This window comes from Microcaecilia unicolor, chromosome 1, assembly GCF_901765095.1.
Source record: "Microcaecilia unicolor chromosome 1, aMicUni1.1, whole genome shotgun sequence".
Classification (NCBI taxonomy): domain Eukaryota; kingdom Metazoa; phylum Chordata; class Amphibia; order Gymnophiona; family Siphonopidae; genus Microcaecilia; species Microcaecilia unicolor.
In genome coordinates this window covers 760110493-760132427 of record NC_044031.1, presented here as the reverse complement: position 1 = coordinate 760132427, position 21935 = coordinate 760110493, and the positions used below count along the sequence as shown (strand labels likewise).

Genomic DNA, 21935 nt, shown 5'->3' with positions numbered 1-21935 from the left:
AATGTCATATAAGGCGTAGTCTCCCATATACCAGTCTGCATATTAATATAATCATATTACCCGGTAAAGCTCCATACAATATTTTAATTTTAAATATTAGGCTACCTAATTTAAACATAATTCGGTCCTCCACTGGAAGCCGATGGGCCATTCATAAAATGGACTAATATGTGAAGAAACGTTTAGTGAGAAGACCAAACGGATGGCAGTTTTGTATTTATTGGGTTTTATAACTGCCTTTATGAAGAGATTCACCCAAGGCAGTGTACAGCAGGTACAGTTTAACATAAAACTTACAATTTTGTTAGCAGCATAACAATAGTAAAATAACCAAGAATAAACATAAATACGATAAATGTGATAAACTTGAAAACAGTAAATTGAAACCTAATAATAGAACTACCATGAAACAGTATCAAAAATATACGCATTTAACTGCTCTGGAATTCAAATACCAGAGATATAATACAATGTTAGCATAATACTATTGATACACCTAATAACATAGTAGATGACGGCAGAAAAAGACCTGCACGGTCCATCCAGTCTGCCCAACAAGATAAACTCATATGTATTACTTTTTGTGTATACCCTACCTTGATTTGTACCTGTCCTCTTCAGGGCACAGACCGTATAAGTCTGCCCAGCAATATCCCCGCCTCCCAACCACCAGCCCCGCCTCCCACCACCAGCTCTGCCACCCAATCTGTGCTAAGCTCCTGAGGTTTATGCTCCTGAGGAAACATGCATTAGAGCATTCAACTAACATAAATATGATGTTAATGATTTTCTACAATATAGCTTAGCTGAAGGGTCAAGAGCAGATATATGATGGGAACAAAATGCGTGATATAGCTGGTTAGCACCGATATTCAGCGCTGGGTTAAGTGGTTACATAAAAACATAAGAGTAGCCATACTGGGTCAGACCAGTGGTCTATTTAGCACAGTATCCTGTTTTCCAAACAGTGGCCAAGCCAGGTCACAAGTACCTGGCAGAAACCCAAATTGTGGCAACACTCCATACTACAAATCCCAGAGCAAGCAGTTGCTTTCCCATGTCTGTCTCAAGAGTGAAAAAATATTTCCTCCTATTTGTTTTTAAAGTATTTCCGTGTAACTTCCTCGAGTGTCCCCTAGTCTTTGTACTTTTGGAACGAGTAAAGCATTGATTTACTTCTACTCATTCTACACCACTCAGGATTTTGTAGACCTCAATCATCTCTCCCCTCATCAGTCTCTTTTCCAAGCTGAAGAGCCCTAACCTCTTTAGCCTTTCCTCATCCGAGAGGAGTTCCATCCCCTTTATCATTTTAGTCGCTCTTATTTGAACCTTTTCCAATTCTGCTATATCTTTTTTTGAGATATAGTGACCAGAACTGAATGCAATACTCAAGGTGCGGACGCACCATGGAGCGATACAGAGGCATTGTAGTATTTTCAGTCTTATTCACCACCCTTTCCTAATAATTCTTTTTTTGGCCGCCACCGCACACTGAGCAGAAGATTTCAGTGTACTATCTACAATGACACCCAGATCTTTTTCTTGAGCGCTGACCCCCAAGGTAGAGAAGGATCCAAATGAGCCAGGATCCCATAGTACATTTCCAGATAATTTAGAAGTGGCCGAGTTCAACTTTCTGAGTTGCAAAAATTAATTTTGACCCCTAGTCTTAACATGGGACATGTTTCTGAAGCAGTGCTATGGAAATTGATGATTCAGAGGGTACATTGTGTGTCACCTTCTCAAATAGTGCTTCCCAATATTTCCAATCCTCTGGTTAATCAATAACAATGTTGGATAGTGTACACAAAGAAAGTAGTGTGGACATGGAGGCAACTCGTGTAGCCAAAAGAAGAGCTACAGATGTACTGACAGGCACTACCAGTATATTTTCCAAATTATAAAATAAGCTGATCTGAATTATTTTTAACAAGGGGCTTTTGCACATTAAAATTCTGGCAAATATGGAAAACCCCCTTTGTGAAAGAATTTGCAGGATTAAGGGTGTATTGTAATTTTGATTTGATATACTGCTAGTTGAAGAAATTGAACATCAAAACAGTGTAGAAAGCTATAAAAAATGGTAAGTTGTTAAAAGCAGACACATGAAGACAAAAAGAAAAAACAAATGGAAGGGAATTGTGACTGAAAAGATAGGGATGGGCTGGAGTGTAAATTTTAAGGGGCTTCGATGTTAGCTTCAGACCTTAGTACAAGAACAGTACTGGGCAGACTTCTACGGTCTGTGCCCTGAGAATGGGAAGGACAAATCAAACTCAGGTATACATATAAAGTATCACATACCATGTATAATGAGTTTACCTTGTTGGGCAGACTGGATGGACCGTATAGGTCTTTATCTGTCGTCATTTACTATGTTATTATGTTACTCTTTGGGGTTCTACATGGAATGTTGCTACTAACTGGGATTCCGGAATCTTGTAACTGTTTAGGATTCCAGAATCTTCAGAACATTTAGTACAGGAACAGTGCTGGGCAGACTTCTACGGTCTGTGCCCTGAGAATGTCAATGACAAATCAAACTCGGGTATACATATAAAGTATCACATACCATGTAAAATGAGTTTATCTTGTTGGGCAGACTGGATGGACTATACAGGGCTTTATCTGCCGTCATTTACTATGTTACAAAGTGTAGGACAACATAAGCGCATACGTGCTCTTTAAATGTAACAATAATGAGCTGCTGCATTGCAAAATCATGCAGAGCAGCTTGTTAGCACATGATATGAAAATGGTCATGTGAAAAAGGTATAAGCCAGCCCTGTAAGTCTGCAACATAGTAACATAACATAGTAACAGATGACGGCAGAAAAAGACCTGCATGGTCCATCCAGTCTGCCCAACAAGATAAACTCATATGTGCTACTTCATGTGTATACCTTACCTTGATTTGTATCTGCCATTTTCAGGGCACAGGCCATAGAAGTCTTGCCCAGCACTAGCCCCACCTCCCAACACCAGCCCCGCCTCCCAATCTCGCCTAAGCAGCAACAGTGACCACTGGGGTTACGAAGGAGGAAGCAAAAATGGTTGCAGGGATTTCAACTACCCAAGTCCCTGGTTCTCTGCTCTCCCCAGCCTGTAGGTACACAGAGTTGTTAAGTGGAGGAGTGGCCTAGTGGTTAGGGTGGTGGACTTTGGTCCTGGGGAACTGAGGAACTGAGTTCAATTCCCGGCACAGGCAGCTCCTTGTGACTCTGGGCAAGTCACTTAACCCTCCATTGCCCCATGTAAGCACATTGAGCCTGCCATGAGTGGGAAAGCGCGGGGTACAAATGTAACAACAAACAAGGAACACAGGCTTGTTGTCTAATCCAATTTTTGGTCACAGTCCATTGTACCCTGGTTGAGAATCACTGCTGTAAGGACATGCTGCCTGCCACTGTCAGGGACAGGATATTAGCCTAGAAACCTTTTCTCTGCACCAGTTTGGGTGTTCTCACATTTTTGGTACTTATTTTAAAAGCATAGTACCTGGTTAACCTTGTCCTAGAAGGACCTTAAGCTAGTGAACGTCAACTTGGCTGAGGAACTATGAATTTTCTGAGCCCACAGAGGTGTGGCAATACTTATCTTTCCTTCTCCCGGTACTTCTCTTGCGGTATGGGTTAGAAAATAATTGTAGATCAAATATGGGATGTAGAAAGACAGGTGGCAGACTACAGTCCTTTCATACTTTTGCTATGGGACATTGGGCACTAAATGTATGTATAGAGGGCTGTAGGAGAGCTGGTGAGCGTTATGCGTCCTTAAACCTGCCATCTGTCATGCCTGAGCTTGATTAAGTAAACATTTCTCTCTAACAGTCAAATGTGACAAAGGGGTCCATTAGACACTTGGGACAGGTGTTACTAATTCTGCCATGTTGTAGCAGCGAAATGTGAACTGAGGACCTGATGGCTGTGGCATCACTTCCCTAATTAAAGTATAGACTGAAAGCAGCTGTGCGCTTGGTACCTCTTTCCAGCCAAATCAGAATGGTTCAAAGAGTATTCCCCTTTGCAGTTTAATTTCACATCTCTGTGTGCGCTAATGAGGAGTGCATGCCAATATGAAGTTCTGATACTTTTGGTTAGACTATTTTTGTTTTAAAACTTTTCTCTGCCGCCTTACTGAGGCAAACCCTACAAATCCAAACATCATCAGACAAATCAGTCTAATTGCTGAGAGGAGAGCCCCCCCGCAATCACTGCTTGAAATTTCTAGTGCATGTTTGTCTTCATAAGCGGTTTGAAATCTTAAGCTAAGTGTTTGTTTTTTTCATTTTTCTGTGGATCCAATATTCCTATTGTCATGTTCCCTGACCGTCCAGGATATGGGCATCTGAGGATGGGGCGGCCATCTTAGAGGTGGGCGTCTTAAGTTGTAGCAGTCATCTTGAAGTTGGGCAGTTTCAGGAAGGAAGGCCACATTTGGGCGTAAGGGCGTCTCCGGTGGGGGTAGCCATCTTGTTGACAGCTGCACATGTTTGGGCCTAATTCCTGTTCTATTTAAAGCCCGACTACCAGTCCTTCCACGCTTCGGCTTCTGCTCAGTTCCTTGGGTAGTTGCAGTGCTTCTGGATACCTTCACGTCTGCTTCTTGGTCTTGATCTATGCCTGATCCTGGATTCACCATTGTTTGCTGCCTGGTACTGACCTCTGCCTGTTCCTGACTCTTCTATTGCCTGCTGCCTAGTCTTTACTTCTGCCTGATCCTGGATTCGCTATTGTTTGCTGCCTGGTACTGACCTCTGCCTGTTCCTGACTCTTCTATTGCCTGCTGCCTGGTACTGACCTCTGCCTGTTCCTGACTGTTCTTTTGCCTGCTGCCTGGTCTTGACCTCTGCCTGATCCGGGATTCGCTATTGCCTCCTGCCTGGTACTGACCTCTGCCTGTTCCTGACTGTTCTTTTGCCTGCTGCCTGGTCTTGACCTCTGCCTGATCCGGGATTCGCTATTGCCTGCTGCCTGGTACTGACCTCTGCCTGTTCCTGACTGTTCTTTTGCCTGCTGCCTGGTCTTGACCTCTGCCTGATCCGGGATTCGCTATTGCCTCCTGCCTGGTACTGACCTCTGCCCATTCCTGACTGTTCTTTTGCCTGCTGCCTGGTCTTGACCTCTGCCTGATCCGGGATTCGCTATTGCCTGCTGCCTGGTACTGACCTCTGCCTGTTCCTGACTGTTCTTTTGCCTGCTGCCTGGTCTTGACCTCTGCCTGATCCGGGATTCGCTATTGTCTGCTGCCTGGTACTGACCTCTGCCCATTCCTGACTGTTCTTTTGCCTGCTGCCTGGTCTTGACCTCTGCCTGATCCGGGATTCGCTATTATCTGCTGCCTGGTACTGACCTCTGCCCATTCCTGACTGTTCTTTTGCCTGCTGCCTGGTCTTGACCTCTGCCTGATCCGGGATTCGCTATTGTCTGCTGCCTGGTACTGACCTCTGCCTGTTCCTGACTGTTCTTTTGCCTGCTGCCTGGTCTTGACCTCTGCCTGATCCGGGATTCGCTATTATCTGCTGCCTGGTACTGACCTCTGCCCATTCCTGTCTCCTCTGCTGTCTGCTTCTGGTCCTCGTTTCTCCCGTGGCTAGGCCGGGCCCCGTGGACTTTGTTCTGGACTTAGTTCTTCCTGCTGTTGGCTTCCTGCACCTGGGGGCTCAACCCCTGAGGAACGGAGGATGACACAGGGGGAACTTGGGGTTGGCCGACAGCTCGGGGAGGAATCCTCCTCCATCGAGCACAAGGGCTCACGTTCTTTCTCAGCGGGCCTGACACCTATGGAGTTTTTAGCAAGAAAATAATAAGAAAATAAGAAAATGCTATATTGGAGAAACAGGCCAGATGCTTAAGACAAGATTCAATTTACATAGACATCACATGAACAATACAGCCAGTAGGGCCCCCACCATGGTGGGACAGCACTTCACAGAACCAGGACACTGTACCAGTGATTTCACAGTGAGAATACTGAAAGGTAACTTTAAAACCGTACAAGAACGTAAGACCTTTGAAGTCAGAATGATTGAATATTTTAACACCCAACAGAAAGGACTTAACAAGGACCTGGGATTCCTAGCCCATTATAAACCATAAAGCTGTATGTCTCTGTTGATCACCCCACCCCTCACCTATCCACACCTATCCTGTTAGAATATCAATGATATGCGTTGATGTCCCCATGCATACCTCCGACCCACCCCCATCCTCCCACCCTGTCAGACTGTCATAGTAATGCTTGAATGTTTTCACTTATATACACTCTCAGCACATTTGCTTATTTCCGATCTGACGAAGAAAGAGCAACCTTCGAAAGCTAATCAAGAAATGTATTAAGTTATGTCCAATAAAAAAGGTATCATCTTATTTTCTTTTCCACGTTTTATTTTGTTTGATTTCTATTGATAACCTTAAGAGTGGACTAACACGGCTACCACACTCCTCTACTTTATATAATCAGTAAGTTGTTTGGTTACCATGCTTTCCATCAATTTGATAATACACTGAAACCTTCTGCTCAGTGTGCTGCTGCGACTAGGAAAGCGAATAGAATGTTGGGTATTATTAGGAAAGGTATGGAAAACAGGTGTGAGGATGTTATAATGCCGTTGTATCGCTCCATGGTGCGACCGCACCTTGAGTATTGTGTTCAATTCTGGTCGCCGCATCTCAAGAAAGACATAGTAGAATTGGAAAAGGTGCAGCGAAGGGCAACTAAAATGATAGCGGGGATGGGACGACTTCCCTATGAAGAAAGATTAAGGAGGCTAGGGCTATTCAGCGTGGAGAAGAGACGGCTGAGGGGAGACATGATAGAGGTATATAAAATAATGAGTGGAGTGGAGCAGGTGGATGTGAAGCGTCTGTTCACGCTTTCCAAAAATACTAGGACTAGGGGGCATGCAATGAAACTACAGTGTAGTAAGTTTAAAACAAATTGGAGAAAATTTTTCTTCACCCAACGTATAATTAAACTCTGGAATTTGTTGCCGGAGAAAGTGGTGAAGGCGGTTAGCTTAGCAGAGTTTAAGAAGGGGTTGGACGGTTTCCTAAAGGACAAGTCCATAAACCGCTACTAAATGGACTTGGGAAAAATCCACAATTCCAGGAATAACATGTATAGAATGTTTGTACGTTTGGGAAGCTTGCCAGGTGCCCTTGGCCTGGATTGGCCGCTGTCGTGGACAGAATGCTGGGCTCGATGGACCCTTGGTCTTTTCCCAGTATGGCATTATTTATGTATTTATGTAGATGCTACTGGGCCATAGTTGGTGATTTTGTTTGTATTTTTCTTGGTATCTTTTGGTATTGGGGTGAGTAGGATGTTGCCATTTTCCTTCGGGAAGAGACCTTGTTGAAGCATGTAGTTTAGGTGGGATGTGAGGTCTGCTATGAGGCAGACAGGGGCGTATTTTTTTAGGTAACTTGGGCAGGTATCCAATTTACAGTGGGTGTTGGAGAACCTTTTGATCGCCTGGGTAACTTTCGGCGGTTAGGAGAGCGAAGTTTAACCAAGTTCAGTCAGCTGGGTATTCTCCAAGGGTTGGGTCCAAGCCATTGATGAAGTTTTCGATATCGGTATTGTCCTGAGGTAGAGTGTTGCGTAGGTTTGCAATTTTTTCATTGAAGTATTTAGCAAGTTTGTCCGCAGATGGGATGTCTGTATTGGTTGTAGTGACCAGGGGCGTAGCCAGCCTTCCGTGGGAGAGGGGTCCAGAGCCCGGGGGGAGGGGGCACATTTTAGCCCTCCCCCCGGCGCCGCCCCCCCACCGCCGACATTGCCGCCCCCCCCCCATCGCGAACCCGCCGCCGCCTACCTTTACTTTTGCTGGCGGGGGATCCCACTCCCCGCCAGCCGACGTCTTCTTCTTAGTCGCTTCCCGCTCTTCAATTTGTTTGCTGACGTCCTGCACGTTGTACGTGCAGGACGTCAGACTCAGAGAACAGAACTGTTCTCTGAGTCTGACGTCCTGCACGTACAATTACGTGCAGGACGTCAGCAAACAAATTGAAGAGCAGGAAGTACTGAGAAGACGTCGGCTGGCGGGGAGTGGGATCCCCCGCCAGCAAAAGTAAAGGTAGGCAGCGGCGGGGGCGGGTTCGCCGGGAGGGGGGTCCTGGGGTGAATCTGCGGGGGCCCCGGCCCCCTCAGGCCCCACGTAGCTACGCCACTGGTAGTGACCACTGTGATGTCTAGTAGTTTGTTCATGAGTTGGTATAGTTTCTTCGTGTCTTTGTAATCTGGCCCTATTTTAGTTTTATAGTATGACCTTTTGGTCTGTCTTATTGCGTATTTGTATCGGTGATAGTGGTGATTCTTGAGGTACTCCGCGTTCTGCTTTCCACGGTGGTGATATGTTTGAGCTTGATTTCACTTGATATGTTCATCATTTACAAGCAACATAATATCATGTGGTTTTTACCCTGGAAAAGCTGGCACAAAGTAACGAGTCCTCAAATATTTCTTAAAGTGCAGCACATTAGCCTCAAAGTACTAGGGAGGTTATTCCACATTGACAGCCCTGCGGTGGAGAATTCTCTTAGGCTCATGATTCCCGTGCTTTTCCAGTTCAGCAATGTTGTAATTTTTCCAATGAATAAGACATGCCGCTTTGTTATGCCTTTCCATATAGAAATTTTCTGCCATCAAAACCTTTGAAGCCAGCTACGAGATGAGTGACCCATTTCCAGTTCTTTCTTTTAAAACCTACAAATGTGTGTTGTACCAATTTTCTCTGCTTCCTATGAACCACGTCATCCGTAATCCACTGTCCCAGACTGCAGGCTGTCCGTCTTTCATCCTTAGGTTTCAGTTTTCCCCTCCTTAACCATTCACGTGTCCGGGTTTGGTCAACATAATGGTTCCTGGATCAACCCTTCTTTGCAATGAGGGATCCTCTGTGCCTGCCTTGGTCCACTTTGAGTTCTGTCATTGATTTTGTTCCAGGATACTGCTCTGCTACCTAGCTTTGTCCGGAATAGCCCTCACTTTGGGGTGCACTCTCTGAAAGGCTTTGCTCAACTCAAGACCGTCTCTTCTTCAGGAAGCAGGTGAAAACTTGGCTCTTCTCCCAAGCCTTTAACGGAAGAAGCAGTTAATTTGCTGGTTGTATGCACGTAAGGACTAACAGCGACTGCACATACTGTAGCGGACTTGCTTACACACTCCTATTTATTTATTTATTCAGATTTTGCTCACACCTTTTTCAGTAGTAGCTCAAGGTGAGCTACATTCAGGTACACTGGATAGTTCTCTGTCCCAGGAGGGCTCACAATCTAAGTTTGTACCTGAGGCAATTGGAGGGTTACGTGACTTGCCCAAGATCACAAGGAGCAGCAGTGGGATTTGAACCGGCCACCTCCGGATTGCAAGACCGGTGCTCTAACCACTAGGCCACTCCTCCACTATAGCAACATTCCATGTGAAATCTCAGATAGTAGCAACAGAACCTCAAATAATTTATTTGGATTTTGCTCACACCTTTTTCAGTAGTAGCTCAAGGTGAGTTACATTCAGGTACTCTGGGTATTTCTCTGTCTCAGGAGGGCTCACAATCTAAGTTTGTACCTGAGGCAATGGAGGGTTAAGTGACTTGCCCAAGATCACAAGGAGCAGCAGTGGGATTTGAACCGGCCACCTCTGGATTGCAAGACCAGTGCTCTAACCACTAGGCCAACTCCAGGCTCCGCTCATTCTGCCTCGCCTCACCCTATGCTTGGAACAACCTTCCTGAACCCTTACGCCAAGCCCCCTCCCTGCCCGTCTTCAAGTCTTTGCTTAAGGCCCACCTCTTCAATGCTGCGTTCGGCACCTAACCCTTACCGTTCAGTGAATCCAGACTGCCCCAATTTGACTGCCCCTATCGGACCGACCGTTCACTTGTCTATTAGATTGTAAGCTCTTTGAGCAGGGACTGTCTCTCTTTGTTAAATTGTACAGCGCTGCGTAACCCTAGTAGCGCTCTAGAAATGTTAAGTAGTAGTAGATTATATTCATGCACCTTCATGTGTAACTACTTTCTTTAAATTACCTCTCCACCCCCCCCCCTTATTTTAACTCCTGTTACTCTATCTTATCTATGCTTTCTACCTTTGTTTGCACCCTATGCTGTATCTTAAAATGTTTCATTGTATATTGTGTTGACTTTGCAAGTAGTATATTATGCCATACTATATACTGTTTGAATATTTTTACTGCTGTAATTATCTATTGCCTATGTTCAGCTTATTCTTGCTGTACATCGCCTTAGGTGACTTTCTTTAAAAAGATGGTAAATAAATCGTAATAAATAAAGATACAATGGGGTGGAATTAGGAGCGATATTTCCTCTGAAAAAAAGATTTTACTCCTTGTGTATTGATGTTTTGACAGTATTTGAATTGTCTGTTGCATCTCCCCTCTCCTCTAGGACAGTGTGTTTCCCAAGCCCAGTCCTGGCGTACTCCTTACCAATCAGGTTTTCAGGATATCCACAATGAATATGCGTGAAAGATTTGCAAATCAAGTTCATACGTATTCATTGTGAATATCCTGAAAACCTGACTGGCAAGGGGTACTCCAGGACTGGTTTAGGATATGCATAGTTAAGGTTCTTTGGTCTCCACTACACATTGCTTTTGGTGTAGGCTGTGCCTTTGTTCTGGGGATATTTATATCGAGTATGCATGCTAAAACCTGTCGTTTCTTTCTCTATAATATCAACAAAATCTGCCCTTTCCTTTCTGAGCACACTACCAGAACCCTCATCCCACACCGTTGGGACCTTTCACGTATGCCGCAAACTGTTGCTCAAAAGATAAGTTATAAAAAAACAACATGTATTTCATAAGATTTCATTGCATCACCATATAAATTAGAAAATTACAAAATTGGGTTGTTAGGACATTTTGAGACCGATGATTGAAGTCAGTACTGTGCTGTAATTGTTATATAACAGCACAAAAAAGCACAGGTGTCTGAGGTCTCTTTTTCAACCCCATATAATATTTCAGTATAGAAAGTGTCAGCTGCAGTTAAAGTTATTTTCCCACTTGGTTTGTGTGGACTGCATTGTTCTTTTACTGCCATATTTTCTGTTATAACATCCTTCAATAACTTTTAGTGGACTATTTAAGTTATCACAGCTTGTAGCTGTGGGGGGGGGGGGGGGGGAAGAGAGGGGTATTGCTGCATACTCCCAGCTTCCCATTTTAATTCCAATTCTTTAATTAGCTGTGTAAGATGTGATTTCTACATTCATGTTAAATATATTTTGAATGCTTTTAAAAAATTTATACTCTGAAAGATGATCTATTATTACAAGACCAGTAAAAAAGCCCCGTTTCTGATGCAAATGAAACGGGGGCTAGCAAGGTTTTCTTCTGTGTGCATGTGGGAGTGTGTGTGTCCCTGCCCTCTGGCCTCTCTCCCCTCCCCCCTCTGAGTCCTTCACTGTTACAGAGCCAGCGATTTGATTTCGTGCTCTGCTGTTTTCCTTCACTGACTGTGTTACAGAGAGAGCGGGGCAGACACTCATGGGGAAACCAGATATCTCTCCCCCTTCACACTTCCGGCTGGAGGCTTCATAGAACGTTGGTGGTGCCTTTTATATATAGAGATATTCTTCCACATATACTGAATTATGGTCCCATGCCAAAACATATGACTTAAACCTGCTCCCCGTGTATGATATTCTGGGCATGCATCCCTATCAATAATGTGCACCCTACACAGTGTGTTATTTCTAGCAAAAAAGGTGCCGGTACTCAAATCCTTCAAGGGTGGGGTGATCACTGAGGGACTCATCCCACAATAGCCAGACCCCCTGCAGCCCGTCACAGAATCTATGACAAGGCAGAATTGGTGTGTAGAGCCTGAGCTCTTTCATTAAAATTTGGGGGTCCATAGATCAATTTTAGCAAACAGTGGAAAAGGTGCCGGTACTCAGTACCCCCAAGTACCCCCTCAAAAAAAGCCCTGACCCTACAGGACCTGTGTGCACACATCTTATATGGCATTTCATGCAGTAGTGCATTGTTGCAGACAATCATACAAGTATTACACAAGCTAGTTTTCAGGATATCTTCAGATACTGTATACAGTTTTCTACTCCACATCGCTGATAAAAGAGTCATGAGCGGGGGGATCACGTGACGCCATGCTGGAGAGTGGTAGCACCTGAACGCTGCTCCGGCGCCTGACCTCTCCCCCACGCGCATTGAAACACGATTCTGACTTGCTGTAAGCTATTCCTGGAAGGGGAAAAAGAGCTGATTTCGGATACGGAATTAATAGAACAAAAGCGAAGGGAGATGGCGGCTAAAACGGCCCAGAAAGATAAGCTGCGCCAAAAGGCAACGGATTCTAAGATGGCCGCCGTACCCAGCAGCGCGGACCCGACAGTAGCGTCGATCTGGGTCTCAGAAATAACGACAGAGATGACCGCGGTCCTAGAAGATCTACTTGAAAGACGCCTCACACCAATTGACACGAAATTGGAGAAATTACAAACGAGAATGGAGGATCTCACACGCGAATGTGTTGCCTTCCAGACTAGGACCGGAGAGGTAGAAGACCGGGTTACTGTAGTAGAAGAGACACAAAATACACTTTTACGAACAGTAGAGACATTGGAACAAAAGATAGAGGACTTGGAAAATAGGTCCCGCAGAAACAACCTCCGATTGGTGGGCCTACCGGAAAAGCTGGGAGGTAGAGATCTAACATCGGCTCTGGAGCGCTGGTTAATGGAGCAAGTGAGATTTCCCCCTGATCTAGGCCCACTAAGGATAGAAAGGGCACACCGCTTGGGGACACGCAGAGATACAGATTCCCGACCTCGGGTGGTCATATTGAAGGTGTTAAACTTTGCCCATAAGCAGTGGATTTTACAAGCCTCACGAGGAGAGAAGAATCTAACATTTGAAAACAAACGGATTATATGTTTTCAAGACTACTCAGTGGGAGTGGCGGGAAAGAGGAAAGCTTTTTCACCCATTTGTTCCAAATTATTTGCAATGAAGAAACGCTTTACCTTGATGTATCCAGCGGTCTTAAGGATAATGCACGAAGGAACGACTCGCACTTTTGAAAAGCCAGAAGAAGCCAGGGAGTTTGTGGATCAGATGGAACAGGAGGAGAGGAGTAATCGGAGCGGAGGCTTACCGGATTGAGTACTGGCAAAAAAAGACGCCAAGAGTCAATATGGAATATATGGAACATATGGACATTTATGTCTGGTAACTATTGATACAGAGGATAGTCTTGGACTACTAGAGGAAATAACCGGAGTTGATATAAAGTTAACAGGTTTGAGAGACTATGTTAGCAGGAGGTCAAGTATATGGCTTGGGAGGGGGAGGAAGGACGGAAAAAGGAGTGAGTAAAGTATGTTTGAGAATATGGGCGAGTTATAAGAATATATATGTATGTTCAAATGTTTAAAGGTTAATCTGTTGGATTTATTGTTTCCTCACTCCCAAGGTTATAAAGAGACAAAAACAGACATAATGGGAGGAAGGAGGGACCCGGGGGTTTTTCTTAAAAACGGCAAGCAGTGTATAGGGGGGGACAAATGAGGGAGAGAGGTTGGGGGGCGACTATACGTGATGAGTCCCTATCAGGGAACGGTCAAAGGAGGGGAGGAGGGGATGAGGGGATGGGAGGGAGTTAAGGGGAGGAGGGATAGGGATAGGAATGGGGGGAGGGAGGGAGGGAATGGGAAGAGTGCCGGATACATTAAAAGAAGAAAGAGGAATCAAGTGAGGGGAGGAGGTTCAGGCAAAAGGGAGGGAAGGAGTAATGTTCGACGAGTCTATGGGTACAACACAAATTTTGTCCCGGGAGGGCAGTGGCTGGGATGCCCACCGGGTAGGGTTAGGAGCAAGAAAGCATGCAATATTAGTCGCAGACCAACCAAGATTCCATGGTTAAACTGATCACCTGGAACGTAGGCGGGATCAATTCACCCATTAAGAGATCCAAAATCCTACAGCAATTGCAAAGATATAAAATAGATGTGGCACTGTTACAAGAGACACACTTAAGTCAGGAAGAACACGCTAAGCTGCGCACCTGGTGGGTACAAGAGTGCATAGCGGCAAATGCTCTGGGAAAAAGAGGAGGAGTGGCGATTTTAGTCCGCAAAGGAGTGGCGGCCACAGTGAAAACCCTCATGATAGACCCCGGGGGGAGATATGTCATAGTAGAGCTAGACATAGCTGGGCATAAATGTGTGATCTGCAATGTATACGCACCAAATCAGTATGACAAAAAATTTTATAACTCGGTGATAGGACATCTGATGAAATATGCTGGGTCACCTATAATAGTGGGGGGAGATTTTAACACAGTATGGGAACAAACGATAGACAGCTCCCAAGGACAGAGGAGGGATGTGGTAGCATCTAACCAGGGATTAAAAAGACTGGGGAAAATGATAGACTTGATTGATATATGGAGGATGCTACACCCCCTGGAGAGGGATTTTACACATCATTCTCGAGCTCATGCATCACAAGCTAGAATAGACTATTTCCTGGTCACTAGAGATCTGTTTGGACAGGTAGCCACAACCAATATAGGACCCTACATGATTTCAGATCATGCCTGGGTATATATGGAGTGGGAGGTGCCTACTAGAAAGCCTAAACAAAAATTCTGGCAGTTCCCACTGGAATTATCTACAGATAGACAGTTGGGTGAAAGGCTTCAGAAGAGTTGGGAGGAATATAAGACCATTAACAAGGAACACGAGACTGACCCTTTACTGTTCTGGGATGCCGCCAAGGCGGTGCTTAGAGGAGAAATTATTAGTCACACACATCATGTCCGAAAGGCCCGAAATAGAGAAATACTAAGATTGAGTTCTATGATTTGTAGGGCAAGACAGTCATATGGGAAGACAAATCAGCCTGAGCAACGCACTAAGTTACTGGAGTTGCAGGTGGCCCTGAATGAACTACTGCATAAGAGAGCGGCTAAATCACAAACTTATTATAGATTCCAATTACATAGATATGGTAATAAATCAGGTCGCATGATGGCTCGCTTGGCTAAGCCTAAGTCACAAAACAGGAAGATACTACAAATGAGAAATAACCAGGGACAGATGGTACGGCAAGATGAGCAGATAGGAGAAATCTTTGCCAGATTCTATGAACAATTATATGAAACGCCAGTTGACCAAGGCCTCCAGGGCTCTCTTTATTTAGATACATTACAACTCCCAGAAATAACGCAAAGTGAGAGAGAAGTGTTGAATAGTCCAATTCAAGAAGAGGAAGTAGAGCTGGAAATAACGAGAGGGAAATTGTCGAAGGCTCCAGGACCGGACGGGATGCGTATGGAGTTTTATAAACTTATGAGAGAGAGCATTACTCCCACGCTTGCTAAGTACTTTAATAAGATAATAGATACAGAGCGTTTGCCATTCAATCTTTCTAGGGCACAAATTACAGTTATACCAAAACCTGGTAGGGACCCACTGGTTCCGGAATCATATAGACCAATATCATTGTTAAATGTTGAGGTGAAATTGTTAGCAAAAATAATGGCAAACCGGTTAGCGAAAGTGCTGCCAAAGTTAATTCATGAGACACAAGTAGGGTTTGTAAAAGGGAGGACGTCTGCAAAGAATCTAAGACGAATATTAGGGGCACTGGAGATGAGAAAAAGAAATAACACACCAGCACTACTTATCAGCTTTGACGCAGAAAAAGCGTTCGATAGAGTGCATTGGGAGTTTCTCTTTGCCACGTTAGAAAGATACGGAATTACGGGACGGTTCACTTCAGCCATTAAAGCGTTATATCATGAACCGAGGGCTACAATTCGAGTCAATGGATTGGAGACAGAGTCGTTCCCGATAAGAAGAGGTACCAGACAGGGGTGCCCATTATCTCCTTTACTCTTTGTACTGACGTTGGACCCCTTGATCCGTACCATCATAGAAAACCCTTTGATAAAAGGGATGCCCATTGGTAAACATCAATTTAAAGTAGCAGCTTTTGCTGACGACCTACTAGTGATGATTACGGAGCCCCAGGATTCCCTTCTTAATTTAATGGAAACGTTTGAAGAATATGGAGACTATGCGGGTTTTAGATTGAATCTCCTAAAATCGGAGGCATTAGCCTCCTCAGACGAAGTAAAGAAGGGATGGAGACGAGAATTTCCCCTGAGTTGGGCGAAAGACTCATTCAAATATCTAGGGATTAGATTGACTATGGACACCACACAGTTATACTCGCTTAATATAAATAGCCTATTAACGGACACGAAGAAACATCTAGGTAATTGGGCAGGATTACCCATATCTTTGAGAGGAAGAATAAATTTAATTCGCATGATGATTTTTCCTAAATGGCTCTACGCCATGCAAACACTACCCCTCCGTCTATTGCAGAAGGACTTGAAGAAGGTTAACAGGGCTTTTAGCCAATTCTGCTGGGCAAAGAAAAAGCCCAGATTGAAAATGCATTTCTTGATGGGGGGCTGGCAAAATGGAGGACTGGGTTTACCGGACCTTCGTAGTTACAACTGTGCCTGTTTACTGAGGCATATAGGAGACTGGGTGAATCAGACAAGTGAATACACCCCATTAGAGATTGAACAAGAATACTTCTCGCCCTACGACCCTTTAACACTTTTGCATCAAGAACGGCGAAACCTGCCGATAAACCTTAAACACTGTGTGATATTACAGCCATTGAGAGAGACTTGGAGAGGGTTCATGAAACTTATGGGGGGAAAGGCCACAATCACTGGATTATTATCTATAAGGGGTAATTTGAAATTCGATCCGGGACGGGAAAACGTGGCATTTCTAAGATGGGAAGCCCAGGGGATTTCAAGGATAGAACACATGTTGGACGGGGAAGGGAAGATGATAGAATTTGAAATGATACAAACCAGACTAGGTACACATTGGGGAGATAGGTTTGCATATGCTCAGATTAAGCACTACATTCTTAGCTTGGACCAACCAGCTTTGCAGTTGAAAACGGAGGAGAAAGTGAGGGATTTCTTCCAAAAATTGGAGATTACTGGGGTAACAGTGTCGGCTATACATAGGGCATTAACATTAATTTCCACACCCAAGGACTTTCAGTCCATTAAGCACATGTGGGAAAAGGATTCTGGAGGGAATTTAGGGAATTGGGATGTAAGAGCCACTCTGAGAAGTATTCCTGCCCTTACGGTAGATGAGAGGTTGAGAGAAAGTGGATACCGAGGAGTAATGAGAGCTTATTTCTCCAGACAGCAACTTGCACATATAAACCCCAGAAGTAGTGATAGATGTGTTAAGTGTAATGCTACAGTACATACATTGTATCATGCATTTTGGGGTTGTGTGAAGATCAGAGCTTTCTGGAGTCGGATCCAGACGTATATGTCTACTATAGCGGGAAGGGTAATAAAGGGATCCTGGGACCACTATATTTTAGATACACATTCAGGTTTTCGGATGCTGGATAAGGGGATAAGGACTTGGTGTCGAAAAGTATGTTTAGTGGCCAAGAAAACTATACTACAACACTGGGTTTCTCCTGATCCCCCGTCCTACTGGCAATGGAGGAATCAAATTCATTTGCTAGCCACCTGGGAGGCCAGAGAGACGCGGGGATCCCCCAAAAAGAAACAGGCCTTTATGCAAGTTTGGAATGGATATATAGATACGTTAAGCCCGCGAGGACGCAGTCTGCTTTTGAATTTTACCTGTTAAATATAAGATTATATATTTGTACCTATGGCTCTCATTGTTGAAGTAGAGGGGAGATTATGCTCCTTTGGAGGGAAGTAGGGGGGGGGGGGGGGGGGGGGGGGGAGGGGAAGGGGAGAGAAGCCAATGGGGCCCAGAAGAGTACAGGGCTCATTTGGGAGATTCATGGGGACTGGGAGGAAGGAGGGGAGAAAATGTTTAAAAGATTGATGAATGATGTTATCACTGTTTGTAAGGTTGGAAGCATCTGGGGCGAATTGTTGTAGACCCCTGATTCTGGTTGTGATACGATGTGTACATCAATAAAAATTGTTGAAACATAAAAAGAGTCATGAGCCAAATCTGAGTCATCCCACTGAAGACCATTTTGAAAAAGTGAGAGATGAGCAACTTTAGGCGTTTTCACCTCTAAGCAAAGTTGTTCTTTAAAAAGTACACGCACTGTCTTGCTAAGAAACTCAGGAGGCACAACTATGAACATAATGACATATTTGAAAATAACCAGATCATGACATGAGAGAGCGTACTTGTTTTTTTGCGAATCTTGAAAAGACTTAGGGGTCCTTTTACTAAGGTGCGCTAACAGATTTAGCGTGCACTAAATAAGACGCCCATAGGAGTGTGAGGAGTGGCCCAGTGGTTAGGGTGGTGGACTTTGGTCCTGGAGAACTGAGGAACTGAGTTCGATTCCCGGCACAGGCAGCTCCTTGTGACTCTGGGCAAGTCACTTAACCCTCCGTTGCCCCATGTAAGCCGCATTGAGCCTGCCACGAGTGGGAAAGCGCAGGGTACAAATGTAACAAAAATAAAATAGATACTATTGGAGATTCTACATGGAATGTTGCTACTATTTGAGGTTCTGTTGCTACTATTGGAGATTCTACATGGAATGTTGCTATTCCACTAGCAACATTCCATGTAGAAGGCTGCGCAGGCTTCTGTTTCTGTAAGTCTGACGTCCTGCACGTATGTGCAGGACGTCAGACTCACAGAAGCAGAAGCCTGCGCGGCCACATTGGTGATCTGCAAGGGCCAACTTCTACATGGAATGTTGCTAGTGGAATAGCAACATTCTATGTAGAATCTCAAATAGTAGCAACAGTGGAGGAGTGGCCTAGTGGTTAGGTGGTGGACTTTGGTCCTGAGGAACTGAGTTTGATTTCCACTTCAGGCACAGGCAGCTCCTTGTGACTCTGGGCAAGTCACTTAACCCTCCATTGCCCCATGTATGCCACATTGAGCCTGCCACGAGTGGGAAAGCGCAGGGTACAAATGTAACAAAAATAAAATAGATACTATTGGAGATTCTACATGGAATGTTGCTACTATTTGAGATTCAACATGGAATGATGCTACTATTGGAGATTCTACATGGAATGTTGTGCTATTCCACTAGCAACATTCCATGTAGAAGGCTGCGCAGGCTTCTGTTTCTGTGAGTCTGACGTCCTGCACGTACGTGCAGGACGTCAGACTCACAGAAGCCTGCGCGGCCATATTGGTGATGTGCAAGGGCCGACTTCGCTAGTTGAATAGCAACATTCCATGTAGAATCTCAAATAGTAGCAACAGTGGAGGAGTGGCCTAGTGGTTAGGGTGGTGGTGGACTTTGGTCCTGAGGAACTGAGTTCGATTCCCACTTCAGGCACAGGCAGCTCCTTGTGACTCTGGGCAAGTCACTTAACCCTCCATTGCCCCATGTAAGCCGCATTGAGCCTGCCATGAGTGGGAAAGCGCAGGGTACAAATGTAACAAAAATAAAATAGATACTATTGGAGATTCTACATGGAATGTTGCTACTATTGGAGATTCTACATGGAATGTTGCTATTCCACTAGCAACATTCCATGTAGAAGGCTGCGCAGGCTTCTGTTTCTGTACGTGCAGGACGTCAGACTCACAGAAGCAGAAGCCTGCGCGGCCACATTGGTGATCTGCAAGGGCTGACTTCTAGTGGAATAGCAACATTCCATGTAGAATCTCAAATAGTAGCAACAGTGGAGGAGTGGCCTAGTGGTTAGGGTGGTGGACTTTGGTCCTGGGGAACTGAGGAACTGAGTTCGATTCCCACTTCAGGCACAGGCAGCTCCTTGTGACTCTGGGCAAGACACTTAAAACCTCCATTGCCCCATGTAAGCCGCATTGAGCCTGCCATGAGTGGGAAAGCGCGGGGTACAAATGCAATAAAAAAAAAATAAATGTAATGGGCGTTGTATCATTTAACGCACACTAATCATCACGCTAAGTCCATTAGCACACCTTAGTAAAAGGAACCCTTAATTTTCCCATTCTCATTAAGAATCTGAAGTATTTAAGCCCCTTGGTGACAAAGTATTTTTGGTCATACCCAGCTTAAATGTCATGTTGCCACAAATTGGCGACAAGGGCGTCACACTGTATTGAACCTTAGGTTTCTTACAGCATTCGGTGGATAGGAGGCTTGGGGATGGGAAAGGTTGGGCTCGGTTGAGGTTTTTGCTGGGTTACCAAGGGGCTCATTTTCAAAGCACTTAGCCTTACAAAATTCCATAGTAACCTATGGAACTTTATAAGGCTAAGTGCTTTCAAAATACGCCTCCAAGTGTGTTCTTGTACTTTGGATCAATGCGGAGAAGAGACACACACTGATTCTGCTCTGTTATACCATGTATTCAAAGTTCAATAAACAGATTTAAAAAAAAAATCATTCTGGTTAAGAAGTTTGAAATATAAGATTGAAAACCATGCAATTATTCAGTGAGTGGTGATTTTCAGTGACAGTACCAGAGATGTTCTGTCTGTTTGCCTGTCCTATTTAGATTGTGAGCTCTTTGAGCAGGGACTGTCGTTTCATGTATGGTGTACAGCGCTCTGTATGCCTTGTAGCGCTATAGAAGTGATAAGTAGTAGTAGTAGATGTCTTTTTGAAATTTTTTGAAATAGTTTTTTATTCGTAAATGTAGGTATGGTCTGGGCTAGAATCCAGGCTGTCGTGTCCACCTTCAGCATGAGCTTTCGTATAGGGTGGTTTGTTCTGAGATGTTCAGCCCTCCACGCCCTGTTGCAAGGAAGTAGGGCCCGGTTATTTGATGTGCTAATGGGATTGGCTATGCAGCGCGTTTTGTCTTGAGCGGGAAGGCCATCTCCATTTTGTCCATGAATACTTGGTGGACTAGGGTTTGTCTTGTACGCAAGTATGAAGAAGTTGCTGCCGTTAAGTGGGGTTGCATTCTGGAGTTTCGGAAGATTTGGGCTCCATTGAATGACTATAGTTCCTGGCAAAACGTAAAACCTTTTTGTATTATATATTGTGGTTTGCTGTGTGGGGAGGGTGGGAGTGGTTTGCTTGGGCTTTGTCGCAATGTGTATTTCAAAAATGTCATGTTGTTGAGAACTAGGGGGCATGCGATGAAACTACAGTGTAGTAAATTTAAAACAAATCGGAGAAAATTTTTCTTCACCCAACACGTAATTAAACTCTGGAATTCGTTGCCGGAGAACGTGGTGAAGGCGGTTAGCTTGGCAGAGTTTAAAAAGGGGTTAGACGGTTTCCTAGGACTTGGGAAAAATCCACAATTCCAGGAATGACATGTATAGAATGCTTGTTCGTTTGGGAAGCTCGCCAGGCAACATAGTAACATAGTAGATGATGGCAGAAAAAGACCTGCACGGTCCATCCAGTCTGCCCAACAAGATAACTCATATGTGCTACTTTTTGTGTATACCCTACTTTGATTTGTACCTGTGCTCTTCAGGGCACAGACTGTATAAGTCTGCCCAGCACTATCCCCGCCTCCAAACCACCAGCCCCGCTTCCCGCCACCGGCTCTGGCACGGGAGGCGGGGCTGGTGGTTGGGAGGTGGGGATAGTGCTGGGCAGACTTATACGGTCTGTGTCAGAGCCGGTGGTTGGGAGGCGGGGCTGGTGGTTGGGATTGGCCTGGATTGGCCACTGTCGTGGACAGGATGCTGGGCTCGATGGACCCTTGGTCTTTTCCCAGTGTGGCATTACTTATGTACTTATGAAACTCTTGTGTTTCTGTTTTTTTTGATGATAATGGTTTTTTTTTTTTTTTTAAATGTATGTAATTCTGTTTCAGGTGGAGTGGCTGCAACAGCAGGAAGTGAAAAGGAGAGTTAAAAGGCATGCAAGGGCTGAGCCTCATTTCATGAATTTCAGTGACCTGATGTGGCCGAGCATGTGGTACCTGGTAAGTGTATTTGTGTAATGAGCCTCTGTCTTCTGGAG

The 21935-nt window shown here is 44.7% G+C and overlaps 1 protein-coding gene across 1 annotated transcript in view; it reads left to right on the top strand.

The window, feature by feature from the left end:
* PCSK6 (proprotein convertase subtilisin/kexin type 6) overlaps nucleotides 1–21935 on the top strand; it is a gene marked incomplete in the record, with an annotated part of 362327 nt that overhangs the window by 105040 nt on the left and 235352 nt on the right. Inside the window, 1 exon segment of the mRNA XM_030189752.1 lies at nucleotides 21787–21897. Coding sequence (XP_030045612.1) covers nucleotides 21787–21897 — 111 coding nt within the window.